The 22,211-nt window shown below is 37.5% G+C and overlaps 1 protein-coding gene across 1 annotated transcript in view; it reads left to right on the forward strand.

The window, feature by feature from the left end:
• The window catches only part of LOC126209819 (beta-1,4-glucuronyltransferase 1-like), a 91,090-nt gene that overhangs the window by 1,043 nt on the left and 67,836 nt on the right, over positions 1–22,211 (forward strand). The window contains exon 2 of the mRNA XM_049938952.1: positions 18,401–18,595. Coding sequence (XP_049794909.1) covers positions 18,401–18,595 — 195 coding nt within the window. The remainder of the gene's footprint in view (positions 1–18,400; positions 18,596–22,211) is intronic.

Here is a 22,211-nt window from a genome sequence, read left to right on the forward strand (position 1 = left end):
GGGGGGGGGGGGGGGTCACGGAGAAACTGATGTGACGGATGCTTGGTGATAGACACAAACTACCCCAAAAAGCCAAGTTGCAAAATTTCAAGTACCGTATTTAAGTTATGAATCAAAGAATATATTATAAGCCACTATGTACTGGCACCATAGGGATTGTGGGGACAACATTAGACTAATTAGTGTGATTTGAACATCCATTCTTCCCCTACAAACTGGTGCAGTGGAAATTACCCTCTGCTATGCTTTTCAGTGGTTTTGGAGAGTAGGGATGTAGACATTTCTTGTTGATATTTGGATAATTCCTATGTTTCTACCTATAGCACTTGTAAAACATTTATAAGTGTAATGTGTTCCTCTACTGTTGTGTTTAGTTTGACTTCTTATTTTGGTTTGATTTATTTTTATTTATTTGTTTCTTTATTTTCTTTTTCAATGGGTCGTATTTGTGACAACTCACCATGATGTTGAACATTTCAGTAAAGTTCACATTCTTCTGGGCACACAGTGTGATATAAGTCTTGTAATAACATTATATATTTAAAAATTCAAGTCCGTTGCTGCAATTGAAGTTCTGTATTGCGATAGAACTATTTCGGCTATGGTTGCCGTTTTCAAGCTATGTCTAGTTATTCGTGACTTCGGTATCACATTAGTGGCTGCTATCACTTATTAAATTGCTGTCTATGGTATTGTGAGAAACCGTAGGACTGCAAAAGGAGATGTCACTGAATGCACCCCACAAATACTTATCACAGTTCGAGAAAAACCGCTCGCATGCCACCGGCCCAGCTAGATGTCCAAATGCAAGCTACTAAGCACAGGTAGCTGCTTTAGGCAATAATTTTGTATTTATTTATTTCCTTCCAATATGCATGAGCTTAACTTAAAACATTATACATATAATTCTTTCATGCACAGATTAAGAGCACAACACTTCTGATTTAAATTGTTCATACTCATGCACGTCCATGAACCTCTCATTGAGTAAAGTGATTAATATTGAAATAAGAGCTAATTTAGTTAATATTACATTTTAGACTAGTGCATTTACCGAGCGAGGTGGCGCAGTGGTTAGACACTGGACTCGCATTCGGGAGGACGACGGTTCAATCCTGCGTCCGGCCATCCTGATTTAGGTTTTCCGTGATTTCCCTAAATCACTCCAGGCAAATGCCGGGATGGTTCCTCTGAAAGGGCACGGCCGAATTCCTTCCCCATACTTCCCTAATCCGAAGAGACCGATGACCTCGCTGTCTGGTCTCCTTCCCCGAAACCAACCAACCAACCAACCAACCAACCAACTAGTGCATTTACTACTTTGCTAGGTTATATATTGAAGGTCTCACTTTTCCGAACATATTTAGATAGAAAAGGAAGTATTTTGTAAAGGCTGATAGTTGTTAGTTTTGTTTACATTTTAGGTGTAAATTTTGGAAGAGTGTAGATCTTTAGTTTTTTTACTAGACTTAGAGGTTGAAAGTTAAATTAATTCGTGTCCATCATACAGAGTTTAGTTAGCTAATTAGAACTTTCAAAAGTAAGTTTAAAAGTTTTTTCAAGTTAGGGTTTAGTTACGTATTAGTACAGGCTACGAAACTTCAGAGATCTTGCATCAAGCTATTCTCTGCTTTTGCATAAATTTTTCTATCAAATCATGTGTGACAAATGTGGTGGTTGCCGTAAAAATTTGAAGGAGGGGGTGTTCTGTGAAGGCTGTAGGTTATGGTTTCATTGGGGCGAATGTAGAAGTGAGGAAACGTGTGTAGATAATGAGGCTTTCCATGGCAATGTAGGTTATGTTGAAAGGGCAGAAAAATCGCAGAACAGGAGGCAAAGATTTGTGCCCTTGTGGCTGAATTAGAAAATGCAAATTTGCAATTATGTAGTATAAGGAAAGAAAAAGAGATGGCATGCTGGGAAAAAGTAGCAAGCAAAGGGCAAGAAAGGGAAATTGTTGAAAAACTTTAGAAATTCCATTAGTAAATCAGTTTGGCTTGAAACTTCCTGGCAGATTAAAACTGTGTGCCGGGCAGAGACTTGAACTCGGGCCCTTTGGCTTACTATCTGAAGTAGTGGAGGAAGGGCCTCATCCAGATGTAGCTGAATGGATGTTGAAGCAGAATATTAGCTTAAAGGAAAAAAAGACAGGTCAGGATGAAATCAGAATGGGAAAAAGAGAATTCTGCTTGTAGGTAGCAGTCATGGAAGGGGTGTAGCCCAGCAGCTTCAGGAGAAATTAAGTGAAGGGTACCAGGTCACAAGTTTTGTAAAACTTTCACCTGGCATGTAGGGACTTTGAGAAGGAAAATCAGGTAATTACAGTTGGGGGAGCAGGAAACAGCCTGGCTATGAATCCAAGATATAGTATTAGGAGTGATCTGGACAAAATAGGAGCAGAAACTGGGCTCACAAATGTGGGGTTTGTGGAGGTCTTTCAGCACCTTAATTTGCCCTGGTAAACTCTGCTATAAGGCATGTTAACACTGAGCTGAACAGGATGCTCCAGACACCAGCAAAATCTCACATGAGCGTTGTTCCAGTTGATGCCATTGATAGGTGGGGACACACTACACATGGCCTGCACTTAAATAGGAAGGGAAAAGATAAGTTAGCTTCTCTGTTAGCAGATACTGTAAGGGGAACCGCAGTCACACAAGGGATGACCCTGGGGTTAATGGGACCAGGCAGACAGCTTTCTTAGTTAAAACCAAAATCCAGACAGGCAATAATCAAGAAAAATAGAATAAAAGAAGCTTCATGTACAGTAAAGAGGGATAAAGCTAAGATTATTATCAGTTTACTTCAGAGTTGTGGGAACTAACTCAGAGGCAGAAAGATTGCCTGCTGGCTGTCGAGATGGATTTCTGGAGACGGAGTTGTGGATACTCCAGACTTGACTATATTAGAAATGATAGGATCAGAGAGGTTATGAATGTCAAAAACACAATCCTAGACTACATAGAAAGGAAGCACCTACTCTGGTATGATCACTTACAGCGTATGCCAGACAAAAGATGGCCAAAACGGGTACGGCAATGGACTCCACATCAAAGAAGGAAGCGACGTAGACCTGCGAGGCGCTGGAAAGACGACGTCAACGAAGCAATGGCGGCGAGAGGTCTTAATGAAGGAGACTGGAATGACCGTGAACGATGGAGATTGGGATGCGAGAGTTGGCGGCAGCCGTAGAAACCTCGCTCATATAATAGGGTCGTTCAGAAAGTAACCTCCGGTTGATTTAAAAAAATACACCAAGTTAAATAAAAACGTTTTAATATATACATCTTACAACTACATCTTTGCACTATTTTTCTACATAGTCTCCATAGCGATTGAGGCACTTATCGTATCTCTTCACAAGCTTTGAAATTCCTTCTGCATAAAAATCACCCGCTTGTGCCTGGAGCCAGCCTGTGACCGCATCTTTGAGCTCTTCGTCGTCATCAAACCGCTGTGACCCGAGCCATTTCTTCAAATGCATGAAGAAGTGATAATCACTTGGCGCCAGGTCTGGGCTGTAAGGTGGATGGTTGATAACGTCCCACTTGAAGGACACAAGAAGGGCCGTTGTTCTGCGAGCAGAGTGAGGACGGGCGTTATCGTGCAAAAAAACGATACCGGAAGTCAGCATACCACGGCGTTTGTTCTGTATAGCCCGTCGTAACTTTTTTATTGTTTCACAGTACACGCCTTGATTAATGGTCGTACCACGTTCCATGAATTCAACCAACAACACCCCTTTGGCATCCCAAAACACCGTTGCCATCAGTTTTCTGGCAGAAAAATCTTGCGAGGCTTTTCTTGGTTTGGTAGGCGAATTTGAATGTGCCCACATCTTTGATTGTTCTTTTGTCTCAGGGTTCACGTACTTAATCCAGGTTTCGTCACCGGTCACGATTCTGTTTAACAATGGTTCTCCTTCGTCCTCATAACGTGACAGAAAGTCTAATGCAGAGGCCATTCTTTGAGTTTTGTGGTGGTCGGTAATATTTTTGGGCACCCATCGTGCACAGAACTTACGGTAACCCAATCTTGCTGTCACTATCTCGTACAAGAGAGTCTTAGAAATCTGTGGAAAACCAGTAGACAACTCCGACATTGAGAAACATCGATTTTCACGAACTTTTGTATCAACTGTCTGAACGAGTTTGTCAGTCACCAATGATGGTCTACCACTCCTCTCTTCATCATGAACGTTTTCTCGTCCACTTTTAAATAAACGTACCCATTCACGGACAACTCCTTCACTCATAACTCTTGGTCCGTACACGGCACAAAGCTCACGATGAATAGCTGCTGCAGAATATCCTTTGGCTGTAAAAAACCTTATGACAGCACGCACTTCACATTTGGCGGGGTTTTCTATTGCAGCACACATTTCAAACTGCCACAAAAACTAAACTAGCGCAGGTACGACGTTCACTCGACCACGGCTTGATGCCGACTGACCTGTTGAGTGCGTGAACGCACAGATGGCGTCGCTACTCCCCCCACAACCCGCACTGTGACCAATCGGAGGTTACTTTCTGAACCGCCCTTGTATATACTTCATCAAAATATCAGGGGAATAAACAATAAAGTAGATGAGGTGTTAGTGTGTTTAGATGATCTAAAAAATAAGAATGAGATTGATATACTCTGTCTGTCTAACACTATGTGACTGTGGGGATGGAAAGTGTCGGCATAAATGGGTATAATTTAGCATCTTACACTTGCAGATCTAGCATGGATAAAGGAGGAGTTGCCATTGACACAAAACAAGGGTATAAGTACAAAACTGTAGAATTAAGCAAATTTTGTGTCAATTAACACTTTGAAGTTTGTGCATGTGAACTACAGCTAGATAATGTAGTGTTGATATTAGCAACAGTGTACAGGTCCCCATTAGGAGATTGGGGGCTACTCACAAAAAAGTTTGACTCCCTAGTTATTAATCTGTGGTGATTTCAGTGTAAACTTTCTAAGCAATTCTGATAGTAAAAGTGAACTAGAAGTGTTATTAATGATATATAATTTAGAATCAGTGACCAATTTCACTACATGTGTAGCTCAAGACAGCAGCACTCTAATAGATAATGTATTTTTGCAGCAAGAGGATGTAAAACTAACATGTGGTTTCCCTGTGATAAATGGATTATCAGATCATGATGCACAACTGATTAACTTACAAAAATTAGCAGGATGTACAGTTCAGAAACAATTAAGGAAAAATGTAAGGCTGGTCAACTTAGTATCTGTAGAGTACTTCAAAGTATGTTTAAGAAATGTTAATTGGGGAGATGTATATAATGAGCCAAATGCCAATGATAAATGCAACCTATTTCTTGATAAATTTTTATCCCTTTTTGAACACTTATTTCCCCAAAAAATTACTAAATATAACACCAAACAGTTTTCAAAGAAACCTGCAATCACTATAGGTATTAAAGTGTCTTCAGAAAGGAAAAGAAAATTTTATGAGGCAGCAAGAATTATTAAAGACCCAGAAGTAATTTTATACTATAAAAATTATTGTAACATACTGAGAAAATTTGTCAGAAAATCAAAAAATTCTTATATTAGAGAGAAATTTACAGTTCGGGCAATAAAATAAAATCAGTATGGAATGTTGTTAGAAAAGAGAGAGGAAAAATAACCACTGGGGTAGGTAGTGTTACTATTCAAGAGAATGAGACCAGCCTAACCAACAGTACACGAGTAGCTAATGTATTTAACAACCATTTCTTAAAGTGTAGGTGAAAAATTGGTGAAAATAGTTCAAAAGAAAAAGCCAAGCAGTACATGGAAGAGTCAGTTTTGAGAAATCCCAGTCAGATTAATTTTCATCTGACAACCTCTTATGGAATGAAATGAGGAAAATTAAATCTTTGAAAAATAAATATTCTGTTCAAGTAGATGACATCTCTAACAAGATATTAAAACAATGTGGAGCAGTTACAGCTGATGTTCTGAGCCACATCCGATGCATCACTAACTCAAGGTATATTTTTCGAGACAGGTTACAATATGCCATTGTCAAGCCTCTCTACAAGAAAGGGGACACTGCAGATGTCAACAGTTACCGGCCAGTGTCCTTGCTTCCAGCATTTTCAAAAATTTTCAAGAAAGTAATGTACTCAAGAGTGGTTAGCCATCTCAGCAGTAATGGGATACTTAGTAAATCACAGTTTGGATTTCAGAAATACTGTTCCACTGAGACAGCAATATAAAATTTCACTGCCCATATAATACAGTCTTTAAATAGTAAAATGTCACCAATAGGAATTTTCAGTGACTCATCCAAAGTGTTTGATTGTGGGAACCATGACATTATATTACAGAAATTGCAATTCTATGGTGTAAATGGAACAGCTTATAAATGGTTTAAGTCATACCTACAGAACAGGAAGGAAAAAATGTCTTTATATGGTTTAAATGATTCAAGGAAGTTTCCCAGTTCATCTAATGAGGGTGAAATTACATTAGGTGTTCCATGAGGTTCGATCATGGGTCCCCTTTTGTTCTTGATATATGTGAATGACCCCCTTCTTATACGAAACAAGAAGCTAAGCTGACACTGTTTGCTGATGATACAAGAATCATTATTAATCCATTAAAAGAAACTCCAATAGAAAATGATACAAATAATGTCTTTGGAAAAGTTATTGATTGGTTTACTGTGAATGGGCTTGCTCTGAACTTTGGAAAAACACAGTACATCCAATTTTCTACTACAAGGAGTACAGTTCCTTCAATAAATATAACACATCAACAGAAGTCAGTAGCCAGGGCAGAGCGTACTAAGTTTTTGGGTCTAAATATACATGAGAATCTTAATTGGAAAATTCATATTTTGGATCCCCTTAAGAGACTAGGTTCAGCAACTTTTGCAATCAGAATAATTGCTAATTTTGAGGATACAGAAATTAGAAGCTAACATACTTTGCATACTTTCACTCTCTGATGTCATACAGAATAATATTTTGGGGTAACTCAACACTTAGGCAAAAAGTATTGACTGCTCAAAAGAAAGTGATTAGAATAATGTGTGGGGCTCATAGTCGCACATCTTGTAGGCATCTCTTTAAAAGGTTAGGAATTCTTACAACAGCCTCACAGTACATTTACTCAGTAATGAAAGTTGTTCTCAACAACATGGACCAGTTTAAACCAACAGTGACATTCATGATTATAGTACCAGAAGAAAGAAGGACTTACACTATCCTCTCCTTAACCTATCTTTGGCACAGAAAGGGGTAAAATATGCCGCTGTAAAACTTTTCGATAAATTACCAGATGAAATAAAATGTCTGACAGACAACAGTAACAAGATTTTAAACATGGCTGCAACAGCAACTGTTGAAATTCTTCACGATAAAGGATGACAGCCAAAACAGTTGCAGGTTAAAAATTTATTAAAATTCTTGACCAAGGTTTCGGTACATTTATAAATATACCTTCATCAGAAGTAAAAAATCTAAAATTACATCATGCAATGGAGATTAATAAAACAATTGTGCCAAAGGCATCGTCAATAATTAAGACATCTTCTCCATTTGTACAACATGACTATGGGCACAGGGTCAATGCGAACAGTTTAGCACCATTACTTCACCTATGAACTATCGAGACAAGAGTGTGGAAGCACTATGGCAGATGGTTTCGCCGAGAGAGGGTACTTGTGGTATGTGCCAGACACTCGCGCGAGTGTCTGGCACATACCACAAGTATCCTCTCTCGGCGAAACCACCTGCCATAGTGCTTCCACACTCTTGTCTCGATAGTTCATAGGTGAAGTAATGGTGCTAAACTGTTCGCATTGACCCTGTGCCCATAGTCATGTTGTACAAATGGAGAAGATGTCTTAATTATTGACGATGCCTTTGGCACAATTGTTTTATTAATCTCCATTGCATGATGTAATTTTAGATTTTTTACTTCTGATGAAGGTATATTTATATGTACCGAAACCTTGGTCAAGAATTTTAATAAATTTTTATCCTGCAACTGTTTTGACTGTCATCCTTTATCGTGAACAACAGTAACAGTTTTAAAAATAAACTGAAATCGTATCTCTTTGACAATTCTTTCTATACCACAGATGAATTTTTGAATAGGAGTAAATAAATCGATAGGTATAATATATGCATTTTGTGCCATTTAAGAGGGTGGGATAGATAACAAAAATTTTAAATTTAAAAAAACCCTTCAGTCATGCAGGCATTTCTTATGCATTTAACACATTCCACATCATAATGGTTACCTTGAGGTTGATCAATGGAACACGTAACTAACTAACTACTCTGGAGTTATGCAGTTACTTTTAAAAGTAACAAAATAAAACTAATAAATAACACTTTAGATTTTCTTAATGTGTGCTCAGCTCTGGATGTGGAAAGTATGCATGTAGCAGCCAAAGGGCTGATCTACTACAAAATTTGACAAACGTAACACAGCCATATAGAAGGGTTGTCTGAAAAGTTCTCAGCCTAACTCACAGGTCACTGCACTACTCGTGTGATTTTTTTTTTTTTTTTTTTTTTTCCACCTTACATTAGTACATGTGTTAGCAGACACCACATAAAATTGTAAGTAATTCCAGGCAGCTGTTGACTGTAGGCAGTCATTTGAAGCAGCTGTGGTGCATGTGGTATTGAAAATGGAAAGAAGTGTAATGTCATTCAGTGATTAAATTCTTCATAAAGAAAGTTTAACACTGACAGACATTCAGTTACAGCTTATAAATTTGTGTGGCAGCTCTTCACTTTCAGTTTCCACTGTGAAGAAATGAACAGCCGAGTTTAAACGTGTCCCTGAAAGCGTCCAAGGTGAGCTATACAAAGGATCTCTGAATAGTACAAGCACAGCGGAAATCATTGACAAATTGCATGATATGATTTGGAAAGATCAGTGTATAAAGTTGCATGTAACTTGTAATGCTCTAGGGATATCGAAGGAACATGTCGGTCACATCTCGCACCAGTAACTGAACACGAGAAAGCTTTGTGCAAGATGGGTGCCACATGTGTTCACTGCAGATCACAAATACTTCCGGAAAAGTGCTTGGTGCATTTTAAGACAAACAGAAGTAAGTGACTTCTTACATCAATACGTATTAGGGGATGAAATATGCTTAAAGAAGGAAAAATTCATCTCTCAACATGACGATACACCGGCCCACAAAATTGTCTTTCCAGTGAGGAAATTGAGGAATTTGCACTACGAAGTGGTGGAACATCACCCTATTCCCCAGATTTCGCTCCCTCGGACTCCCATCTATTTTCAAGACTGAAGAAATTCCTCACAGGTCAGCACTTTTTGTCCAGTCAAGAAATCATTTTGGCTGTAGAGGGGTACTTTGCAGTACTTCCTTCAGGGATAATGGCATTGGAACACTGCTGGGTGAAGTGTATTGGTACTGGAGGAGAACATGTTTAAAAATAAAACTGCTTTGAAAGCACAAATTGTTGTTTTTCCTATCAGACCAAGAACTTTCCAGACCATCCTTGTACATACTATCTACTCAGGAATCGACTTGTGGAGCAGAACTTGTCAATTAGAAATTATTTTGATTTTTTAAAACTTCTATTATCTGCAGAAAGTGGTCAAACATTTTTACGGTTGCATTCTTTGCTCCTTTCTGTGCAAAAGTAAGTTGTGAGTATTTTTGTTGGAAGTGTTATGTTCATTAGTAATATATTATGTAGTATGCTACCAAGTGGCAGGTCCTCATCTTCGTACGGAGAATTTCTGACGCCAGTGTCCCCTGTGTTCAGCTTCTTCCTGCAGTCTTTTGCATCTCCTTCTATCTTTCATGTCATCCAGATGTTGAATTCTTCCCTTGAATGTATGAGCCCTTCATATCTAAGTATGAGTCTGATCCAGTTGACATTCCTCTGAAGAATTATAGTCAGAATAGTTTTCTTCTCTCCTACTCTTCACAGCATGTCATCTTTTGTCACCTGATCTGTCCACTTGATCTTCTGTATTCTTCTCGAACACCACATTTCAAAATTTTGTATGTTTTTTTGTCCTCTTTTCTCATGGTCTACATCTCTGCTCCTTGCAGTGCAATGTGCTAGAGGCAGCATTTCACCAGTTTCTCCATTAATTCCAAGCTCAAGTTATTGGTCAGCAGGGTCTTCTTCTTGTTGATTGTGGCTTTGACCACGGTGAACGCTGCCTGAATTTCATTTGCGTAGAGAGGATCCATTGTCAGCAGGCTTCCTAAGTACTTGTACTGGATCACATCCTCCAGTTCTCGACTGTTAACACTTATCCTCAAAGATTTCTCCCTCATTGATGTCCACATCACTTTTGAGTTCCTGGGATTGATCATATTCTTTATGTCTACTATTATTTTTAAATTGTGTCAGAACCTTCAAAATAAATTCTATAAATGCTTACATTCTTTGTGATTCTGGTGTAATTGTGTCTATATTTTATACTGTAGCCTACATGAAGATTGAGAATGGGCACTAAGTGTCAGACTTACAGCCTAAAAATAGGGCAAATCAACATTTATACCATTTGTAGATTTAATTAAATATTATGACAATGTTGGGTGGAATCCACTATTCACATTTATAAAGCTATCATGGATAAAATGCAGGAAACAAAAGATTATCTACAATTTTTACAGAAACCAGACAGTGTTTGTCAGAAGTGAAGGATATGAAAGGGACAAAGTAGTTAAGAGGGGATGTGATAGGATTGTAGCCTATCTCCAACATTTGTTTGATGTATGCATTGAGCAAGCAGTAAAGGAAAACAAGAAGAAATTAGGGAACTGGATTGAAGTGCAGGAAGAAGATGCACACACTCTAACATTCCTTTGTGACATTGCCATTCTGCCAGATTCGGAAGACAAGTTAACCAAAATGGGTAGTGTACTGAAAACATATCATAAAATGAACAGCAACAAAATTAAAACAATGGTAATGCAATGTAGTCAAATTAAATGAGATGATACTGAGGGAATTAGGTTAGAATTTGAGACACTAAAAGTATTAGGCAAGTTTATTTGGAGAAGAAAGTAACTAAAGGTATCTGAAGTAGAGAAGATATAAAATAGTAAGAAAAGTTTTTCTGAAAAAACAGAACTGTGTTAACATTAATTATAAATTTAACTTTTAGGAACTATTTCCTGGAAGTATTAGTCTAGATTGTAATCTTGTATGGAAATGATACAGACGTGAAGGGAATAAAAGCTTTTGAAATGTGGCACTCGAGAACAGATGGATAGATAGGATTGCTAATAAAAAATACCAAAAATACCAAATCTGATCAGGGAGGGGAAAAAATGCAGCAGTTTGAGTAGAAAAGTGATCAGTTGGTAGGAGATATCTTGAGGTATCAGAAATTCATCAGTTTTGTATTGGAGGAAAGATAGAGAGAGAGAGAGAGAGAGAGAGAGAGAGAGAGAGAGAGTGTGTGTGTGTGTGTGTGTGTGTGTGTGCGTGCGTGCGTGCGTGCGTGCGTGCGCACCTGCGCTTGTGCACACTCTCTACAAAATGATGTAGAAGCAAAATTAAATAACATCACAGCTCTGGTATATCTCTGTTTGCATTCCTATGGTGAAGGTCCACCATAGTATTATTACTTCATGAGTCAAAGGTGTCATTTGGTATCAGTAGGTTCCCAAAGTAATCATGCCAAACAGATGTGGGGTGTAATAGTTGTGCAGGGACAGAGAGAATAGTACAGGAGAGACTGGTGTGGAGAGATACATAGAACTTTGATCTTTGGACTGTAGATCACAACAACATTGAAGATCTGCCTATAAACATAACTGATGATTGAGAATCTATATTATTAAACAGCTAATACGGGGCATGAGCCAGGTGCAGGTTACCTATCTGATGATTTCCACTGGCAACAAAAATTTGATTTTCAGTATTTCATATAATTATTTAATGAATTAAAAATTTTTAAATGCTGTCCTAATTTAGTTATTAATAATTAAAGTCATACATTAAAGATTTAACATTATAAGACAAGTATTGAAGTTAGAAACTGCATCTATCTCTTTGAGGCAGCATAATTACAGGGCATGTATTACCCAGATTGTATTCATCCATTCTTTCGGAGTGAAAAAACTTGGGGACTCCCAACTAACTTTAGGTATAACTTCAGATTTTTCTAAACTTTTTCTCACTTAGATGCTTAACGTGAAGAATTTAACACATAATTTCATTTGTGAAGTAATCAGACGTTTGCAACTGTTTTATATAGGGGAGTTTGATGCCTTAAAGAATCATGGGTGGGGAGTGTACTGTTTTTTAATTCCGAATTTACATCATTTTTCCTTAATTTGGTGGTAATTGATGGACAAAATCTATATTCGACTGATTTTAGTCTCTATTATAATTATATACTGCCAACTCAGTTATTCCTAGGATATGGCCATAGAGGCTGAAAACAGCCTGTTTGTGTGAGGTGTGACTGTCTATACATAAGTACCAAACAGTGGAAAAATGGTGAAAATGGTTCATACAGGCTGCCAACCCTAGTTTGAAGAAACTGTTAAATGTTTTTTTTCAGGTGACATAAAAGGTGTTGTGAAAATGTGGAATGTAATGAAATTGGTTCAGTCAGTCAGGTAGTGGTAAACACCAGATAAACTGAAGAATAAGGTCATTTTTTTTTTTTTTTTTCCCCCACTACTGGTATGTTGGGAAACATGTACACCTACAGTAACTTTGGGTAAATGATGACACACACTGTGTTTTCAGTGTAAAAACTGAATGCTTTTATGTGGGTCTATTCACTACTCGGCCTCTGATTCTTTAAGGAATTGAATTCCCAAGCATAACACAGCCTCAACCATCTGATTACAGATAGTTACTTGGCACTAAGCACGTAAAACCTTTTTGGTTAAATATGCGGTGTGATAATTATCTCGGTTTGATTAGTTTTGGGTATTGAGAACTATTTACACTTTTCAGAAAAGATAGTTTCTCTCCTAAACTGTGTGTCATACAGTGATATAATTTCGTAGATATCTTCAATGACATATGTGGATACTGTCTCCAAAATAGGTGGTAAATAGAGTTAATTGAAAAGAAATGATAACTCAAGATGCCACGCTTGAAGGTGAAGTTTTACCACATGGACAACAAACATTTAGTAATCAATAAAATCTTTTTCATTCATTATTTTGAGCGGCTGTAAGTGAGAAATTGTATAAAAAAAATTGAGATTATGTTTAAAGTTTGTTGGAAGTCACAAAGTGCTCTCATTCCCAAATACTGGATGATTATAGTCTGTGTAATTTGCATGCTGTGAGTTAACGGTGCCTCAAGACATACACACATTTTCTGACTTTAATAATGGTTTGTGTTAAACCTCTGTCATAAGATTATACTTATTAATGAGTAAGTAACGACATTTTTAAATTTTTAAAGTCAGTCACTAGTTACATGAATTATTGAAACTAAAGCTTTTGTTGTTCCTGGAAGCTGTTAGACAGACAACCCGCCTATGGGACTGTTCGATGCAACAGGTTAGCTATTCGGTAATGTATATATCTCTTCTCCCCACAAGGTATGAAGGAGTACTATGGAACTTTGGAAGGTAGGAGAGAGAGAGAGAGAGAGACGTAGTGGCAGTGGCAAAGCTGTGAGGGAGGGTTGTGAGTTGTGCCTGCATAGCTCAGTTGGTGTCAGAGCATAGCCCACGAAAGGCAAGGTTCCCAGTTTGAGTCCCAGTCTGATGCACAGTAGTAATTTACCGGAAGTTTCAAAACGAGGAACACTCTGTTGCAGAGGGGTTCAGTCAGTCAACTTCACCGAGCGAGGTGGCGTAGTGGTTAGCACACTGGGCTCACATTCGGGAGGACGACGGTTCAAACCTGCGTCCAGCCATCCTGATTTAGGTTTTTCATGATTTCCCTAAATCACTTTAGACAAATGCCAGGATGGTTCCTTTGAAAGGGCACGGCCAACTTCCTTCCCCATCCTTCCCTAATCTGATGGGACCGATGACCTCGCTGTTTGGTCTCCTCCTTCAAACCGACCAACCAATCAACTAACTTCTTATTGTGTATGTGTTTGAAAAGATTCATGGGGTGAAACATATTAACTTTTTATGTGGTGAAAATAAGCTTATATCTTCTCTGTCTAATGTCAAATTAAGTCGCTAACCAAACCTTAAGAATTTTGTTGTTTTGTGCAATGAACATGCACTTAAAAAGAGTGACATTGTTTCAGAAACGGTTGTAAGGTTTATACACGGAGTAGATATTACACAAAAATTGCCTCGAAGTGTTTTTGCCGCGTAAATACGTAATAATACATTCATCGTACCTGTTCAAAGTAGATACTTTATTGTGTCAACAAACTGAAGAAAATAAATTCAGTGTTATATGTGGCCACAATTGGTCAAAACATTACAAAATTAATAATGACACATCAAATGTTTGATGGATTTAATTTTTTATTTTATTTCTCATATCTAGTTTCACAGGACAAGATTGAGGAACAAATCTCTGTGGTCATGGAATGAGTCAGTACATGAATTTAACATCAGAAAAGTTAATAATAAAGAGGGGCCAAGAAAACTGTAGACACTCTTCAGTAGTTAATATCTTTGGAACAAAATGACATAGTGTTACAATTTTGCGCAGTAGCATAGACCATTGTTTTCTCAGCAGATCTTGGTGCATGCTTTCCAGCAGATGACAGAGCAGCAATGAAGTAAGACTGTCATTTGATCAACATAAGGTTGTATTGAAATGATTCTGCACGTATGAAAACATGATGGTGATACATCGGCAATGGCGTATTGTATGAGGAACTTAGCTACCAACACGTACAACAATTTATCGTAATCAGGATAGATTTTAAGCCAATAGTACTGTTCAGTGCAACATTTGACTAGGTCACCTCAAAAAAATCTGTGAAGCAGGGTACACATGAAAGTACGGTAAACCAATCAAGCGTATGATGATTCTGAAGGTTGCAAAATGGAAAGTGTACAGCCCAAGATCATGGAACACTATAAATTATGGCAAGCCGTATCAAAGGATGGAGTAGTGCAAGTGGTTTGAAGGCATGCGTCGCGAAGATGAATATTTTGCATTTTTTTGGTTAGTGGGTTTGATGGGGCACAATTCAAGCTGAATGATACTGTAAACTGCCACAATTATGTGTACGGGGCTCCTGAAAATCGTCACATTCATGAGGACAAACATGTTAGTCAACCAAGTATTCATATGTGGCGTGATCTGTCATCGAGCAGTTTGATTGGCCCTTCTTTGTGAAGGTACCATAACTGGTGACATGAATCTTCATAAGCTGCAAACATTGATTTTGCCTGCCATCCAAGAGAGTCTTTGGAAACGAAATGGTGCTCTGCCTCACTACCACAGAGATGTCAGAGCCTACTTGTATGAAAATCTACACGGTTGATGGATAGGTCGAAGAAAAATTGTCGAATACCCAATATAGTTTCCAGACCTTAAACCTCTTGACTTCTACCTACGAGGGATCTTTAAAATGAATTTTATCAACAGAAGCCAGCTACACTGAATGAGCTTCGAAAAACCGTCAAAGTGTCCTTTGCGGCTATCATTCGGGCAAAACTAACAGCCGTAGTTCGGTCAACAGTTCAGCAGAATCGACATTGTTTGGTTGCTAAAGGGCGCCACTTTGAACACATAAAATGACCTTCGGCTTGTGCAATAATTGCAACGGTATTTCATTTCCTTCCAGTAATATTGACTATTTGAATTTATTCACCTTCAAACATTTTACATGTTTTTGGTGTAATTATTTACATACAAAGCTAAGATACATAAAACATATAAAAATTTCATGATATCTACACCAGTGACACATTGTTACATATAATGTGAAAATTATATATGTAGGAAACTTTTAATCAGTAATTTATTAAAACTTAGTATGACAGTAGTCTGAACTTTGTCACTTAAATCTGATTCCTCATACTCTTTTTATGGAGTACTATGCTTCCTTCGTAAACCACTCTGCTAGAACATTCTTAAAAAATGTAGGCAACAGAATGGGCAGCTTTTGGGAGTTGATTGAAAAATCTAGGGCCTAGATATTTGTGGCTGTTGTGAACCTTAGCTAGCCTACTGTAGGGTAGGCCAGTTCTTGTCTTGTGGTTATGTACAGACATCTTACGGTCAAAATTATTTAAATTCTCTTTAACACTGAGATGACAACTATACATATAGAGGCTTGGGACTGGCGTGATATTGAGCTTTTTAAAGTTATTTTTACAGGATTCTCTTGGAGTCAGTCTTCCTCTACATCTGATAGCCTTTTTGCCACTTGAATACAGTTTTTGAGGTGGGTCAGTTATCCCATAGAAGAGTTCCATAGGTGCAGTGGGAGCAGAAAAATGCAAAATATGCATATACTAGTAAGGTTTTGCTTACATTATTCCTCAGTTTGTACAGCAGATAAATCACTCAAGAAAGTTTTGAACACCATTTTTCTGCACGACTCGCCCAGCTGAATTTCTGATCTACGTGGAAACCTAATAGTTTGATTATTTTTTTATGTTCATTGGAGACACTTAAATTGAAAACATTATCTTCAGTTTTATTGCTATTAATTTGTAAATAATTTGCCTGGAACAAGTTAGTAAATAATTTGCCCGGAATAAGTTTGCGCATCGAATGAATCGTCCGTGAGGAAATTCTCCAATTTGGACTCAAAATTGTGAGGATTAGTCATAAGATTTTTTAATTTTTGTGTTAACTTAATGCATATGGATTCAGCAGAATGCTGTTAATCTTTCTGTAGAGGAGTCAGGGAGATGTGATCAAAATACAGCTTTAAATCACTCCAAGCAAATTATGGGGTGATTCCTTTGAAAGGGCACGGCTGATTTCCTGCCCCATCCATGAAACAGTCTGATTGTTGCTCTATCTGTGATGACCTTGGTATCGACAAGACATTAAACCCTAATCTTCCAAGTCCAGATCGGATTTCTGCCTGGTGTTAACTGAGAGCTGCTGTTTCTTGGGATTAAGCTCATATTGTTAACAACAAACAACAGTCTAGATACTCTACATTGAAAGCCCAGTGTCAGAATTCCCAGGTTCATATACAGTGGTCAATCAGAAGTTCACAAACTTACACCGCATATTGCTTAAACTGTCCACTTCTGAGCAGAGACTTCACTTTGTAAATGAGAAGAGTTACCCCAGAATATAATGCCATATGTCCTAAGTGAATGAAAATAAGTGGAGTAGACTAACTTTTGAGTTAGACTATCACTATTGCACATAAGTGTTATAATGTAGTGGCATTCAGTTTTTTAACAAAATCATGAACATAGGGTTTCCATGACAGCGTACCATATATCTAAACACCTAGGAATTTGGATTCTTCAGACTCTCTAATCATATACCCATTCTGTAGAATCAGAATGCCAATTTCAATTAAGTTGTGTGTAAGAAACTACAAAAATGGATCATACTGTGGTTTAACATCAGTTCATAAGGTACCAAGCTAGCTAAAAGCGTGTTTAAGGGGAATTATTTCAACATAAATTTCAATTTTTTTTATAGATGTGAGAAGTTCAATACAATAAGTACGTAAAAGTTTATATGCGTAAACTGTTTTACATATTTTTAAGTGTAATTATGGCAGTTAGGTAGTTGATCATGTCTTGTTGTATATTATTATTATTATGGGCTCTACTGGATCATGCAATGTGCAAAAAAAGATCGCTTGGAGAGTTTTGTTTTAACTTTTCTTTGTTCTCATACCACTTCCATTCTCTCAGAACAGGCTCTCTTCCGCTCATCAGACTCAGTTGTTCCGGTCCCCTTGCATTTTTCTGACAGGCCACAACTGTCCAGTCCTGAATTTTTTTTGCCTTAAAATTTTTCTGTTTGGTGTATTGATTGTGTATTCCTGCTTACTTCAGGTCTTCTTTTACATTTGTCATCCATTTTATTGTTTCTGTTTCATTTTTACTGCAACATCTCTCCACTTAATCTGATGATTCCATTATAAAATATTTTGTAATCATTATGCGATGAATTAATGTCTGAAAGAGTCATTTAAAACTTTATATATAGTTCAATCAATATCTCTTGTTTCATTTACAGATTTACAGTATTATTAACTGTCTGTTCCATTATTTTAAGAAATTCCTTTTTGCATGTTTGAACAGCACTACAAGGGGCAGCAGTTCAGTTATTCTTCCACTAAAGCATTTTTCTTAACTATGTAATTTTATCTGTTTATAGTTATTAACATTTACTATGTAATTTTATCTGTTTATAGTTATTAACATTTACATTAATATCCTGCCTGTCTTCAACATACAGATAATCACATTATTATTTGACATAACGTTCTGTCTCACTGTGTGCTGCTGTGCCTAATTTGTATGCCATCGAACACTCTGTTGTTATTAGTCACTGCACGTGCAGGTGGAGTCACTGTTCTCTTCACTGGCGCTGTCCCTGCAGCAGCACGGTCGGGTCCTGGATGCCAGTGGGGAGTACCGCCTGGTCCCTCACCTGGCCACGACAGCGCGCCGGCCAGTCGCCGCAGACACCACACTCGTCACACAGTGCTCTTACGGGCACCTCCAGCTCGTCCCGGCGCTTGTCGAACGTTGGCAGGTCTGCAGATGTGAACTCTGTTCCTTGTTTGTTATTAGCCTCACTCATTCAAATTATGCTGCTATTCTCTTTGATAGGTATTGAATCAGTAAACATAAAATATAACAGTGGTTGAGTACGAGACACAGATATACTGATGAGCTACAACTTCACGAGATTGAGAGTCGTGCTGTGAGCACATTACGTGGTAAGGAAAGTCTGGAAATGGAGTATAGACAAATGGGGAATAATTCTAGTGACAACACAAAATCACAGATATGGAAATCCACTGACGTAGGCGACAGATTGTTAGGTCCTAGCACCTGGCAACAAATGCCTTGGAAATGATGAAGTTGTTGGCATGTTGCTGTCATATGCGAGACTTTATGCTGGTTGAAATACAACTTTTTGCAGTTAGGTACCAGTGCTGGTCAGACAACAACCTTGCAACGTCTCAGAAAATCTTCTTGTGATTGTTTCCAGGCTAATGGTAGAAAGCCCGTGTACTGGACAAAGCCTCGATTTATTATCTGTTCATTCGATCTTAAAATATTGTAACATTCAATTAACAACTGAGATATATCTTCAAGGCAGGGTCAACTCAAGTCTGAACTACCTGAATTGCTTTACATTGAGTCTCTTACATATTTTTTAATTCTGGAGAAATCCGTGGAAGAAATTCTCCAGGAGGGTCTCCGTGATGCGGTTATGCAGTGTTGCAAATCAGAAAACACACTGTGTTTTGAAACTAATCCCTTTTGTTACAGTACTGGACCATAACTAAATATTTATACATGTGTTCCCATATGGGAAAGAATCTGATTCTCTATTCTTTTGCTTTAATTGTTAATACTGGAGAATAGTCTTTCCCATTTATAGGAGGGAGACTCTTGTTTCCACTATCAACTGTCTCATAAGAACTACCTTACATTAAATTGGTAAGTAGTGTACTCAGGCCCCCACTATCGCTGACAGCCTAATACTATTTGACTGGAAATCTTTTGATCCAGTATGTGTCCTGCTAAAGTCCATAAAGTATTCCTACTCAGCAGTCAAGACTAACTACTCTACTTTTAACTACCTTCCCCTAGAAAACCATACAAACCCACACCCAACAATTAGATGTTAAAAAAATTCCTTACACTATAAAAAGGATTACTTATTACTAAATAAATAATGGTTGTAGATTATTAACCTACTTGCTATCATTACAGTTTTGTTTCAAAGAGAGGTGAAATTTTGAAAAGTGATTGGCAGCTTGAGGACAAACATGTCAATTCCCACTGATATCCCTTACACTGCAACTAAACTTAAGAGCTCGTAGAGCGGTAAGTATTAATGAGCTCAATCCTTCCCCAATGCTACATTCACTATGCAAGAGAAAATGTCCACTTCACTGAGCAGCTTCGTACTCTTCACATAACACAAAACAACAATTACCTCTTGTGCAAGAGTTATTTCGCAAGTAATACTTGTTTTGTACCATTGCACATACTTCTATCAGCCACAATCAATTACTTTTTCCTACATCTTCCTATGTAATGGATCTGGGAGATGTGTTATTTTCTACCGGATTTGTCGATACCAAATCTAATGAGGGAGGTTGTAAATGTTTTCTTATATTTTTGTCAGAATATTTTTTGTGAATTGTAATTTGCCTTATTTTATGCTAATTTGCTTATATGTTCAAGAGTGACAGCATATTGATTAATATTAGTAGATGTGACGAATAATATCAAAGAGACTGGTTACAAGTGGAAGCTTGTGTGTCGTGTGAAATTTCTTTGACACCGGAGTCGTCTTTGACCGTAGTCAGTCAGCAGTGAACACTGGTTGTGTGACGGTGGAACAATGTACAGGTCCCCGTTACAATAATTTGCAAGTGACCAGCAAAAATGAGTTATTCTACTACTTTTTTATATACACATCAAGAAGGAAGCAAATTCGGAAAAATGGTATTTGAAGCACCAAAAATGAGGCAAACGCATCAAACCGGGACATTTCCGCAGCCGACGAAACATCATTATGGAATCATACTTTCACTAGACGACTGAAACCAACACAAAATAGTCAAATATCATCTTATAAACATCCATGGAAAAGTGAGTACTGTCACAGAATATGCTAAATTCAAGTATATAAAAATAGTGAGCATATTTGACCTATCACAGTAATAATGGGTTAACCTCTTACCTCTACAGTTTACCCTCATCACATCCTTCCTCACTACTACTTAATTCACCTGCCCTCCCTCAATACCTCCACAGGTAGGGCACGTAGATGCTCAAGCTACAAAATTACACATATTCTATCTACTCGACTAATGGCAATATTCATTAATGATACTTCTAAAGCAGTGTCTCTCCCATCCAGTCACCAACAATTATATAAAAGCTATATAAAAATTATGCAAATTTCCTTAGATAAAAGTTAAATAAATCCATAATACCTGTTGTTGTCAATTGGGGAGTTGTGTCTACACTTTGAATTTTGACATTATGTATAATTATTGAGTTATAGCTTGGTATGGAAGGTCATAAGTCTTGAGTATTATACATTCCTTTCACGTTTTTTGTTGGTGGGTCAGTTAGTAGTGCTGTTTTGAGGTATGGTATTATGTAAGTAATGGATAAAATTACTTATCAATTTTCCACTCTGAGAACTACATTTATGGTTCTTCACTTGAACTAAGTCCCCATCTACAATTATTCAGTTATAGTTTGGTACGGAAGGTCATAAGTCTTGAGTATTATACATTCTTTTCGCCTTTTTTGTAGGTGGGTCAGTTAGTAGTGCTGTTTTGAGGTATGTTATTCTTGTAATTAATGGATAAAATTACTTATCAATTTTCCACTCTGAGAACTACATTTATGGTTCTTCACTTAAGGGGCTCCGGAAAGGCTCAAAATCATGAAAAGTTCCATTTTTACTTTTTTGCGTTTTCTGAATCTGCAGACTATTACCTTTTAATAGATATATAATTTATTCAATTCCGAAGACTACAACTATTTTTAAATTTTTTTTGAAATGTGTTCTACATGGGCGTGACCCACTGTGGCGCTGTTAAACTGCTGTCAAATGGTGTTTATTATTAACGTCCGTGTTCATCAGGTACATTTTAGTGATGTGAGATAAAGTATGTTTTGTGGCTAACCTGTGATGGTTCAATATATATCGCTGGTGTGATTGTCGATTGTTTCATGTTTATTTACTCTGTCGTTATCTCGAAAATATTCGCAATTAATTCTGTTTCTTGAGTCTCTGTTTTGTTGAAGTATAATAATGAGTAAAAGTAAAGTTATTAGAAATCCTCTGAAGGCTTTTAAGAAAAGGAGAAATGTTGGAAAGGCAAAGGTATTTAGAAATATGGGAATGAAGATAGGTTCTAACATGGTACGAGTGATGCTTGCTTTAGACAAGGAACGCCTTTGGGCTGCAGACAGGGCTGTAAAGAGTCTAGAAATACAAGCAAGAGTAAACAGTAGGAGGAACAAGAGGAAGCTGGAGGAGGAGTTTGCAGAGGATGAAGATAATCCATCCTATAGACCTGGAATGCACTAAAAAGTTAATCCAATCTTTGTCGCTCGATTCCCAAAACTTTTATTTTCTCATACTAATTACATGTTTTCTAAGGATC

This window comes from Schistocerca nitens, chromosome 10, assembly GCF_023898315.1.
Source record: "Schistocerca nitens isolate TAMUIC-IGC-003100 chromosome 10, iqSchNite1.1, whole genome shotgun sequence".
Classification (NCBI taxonomy): domain Eukaryota; kingdom Metazoa; phylum Arthropoda; class Insecta; order Orthoptera; family Acrididae; genus Schistocerca; species Schistocerca nitens.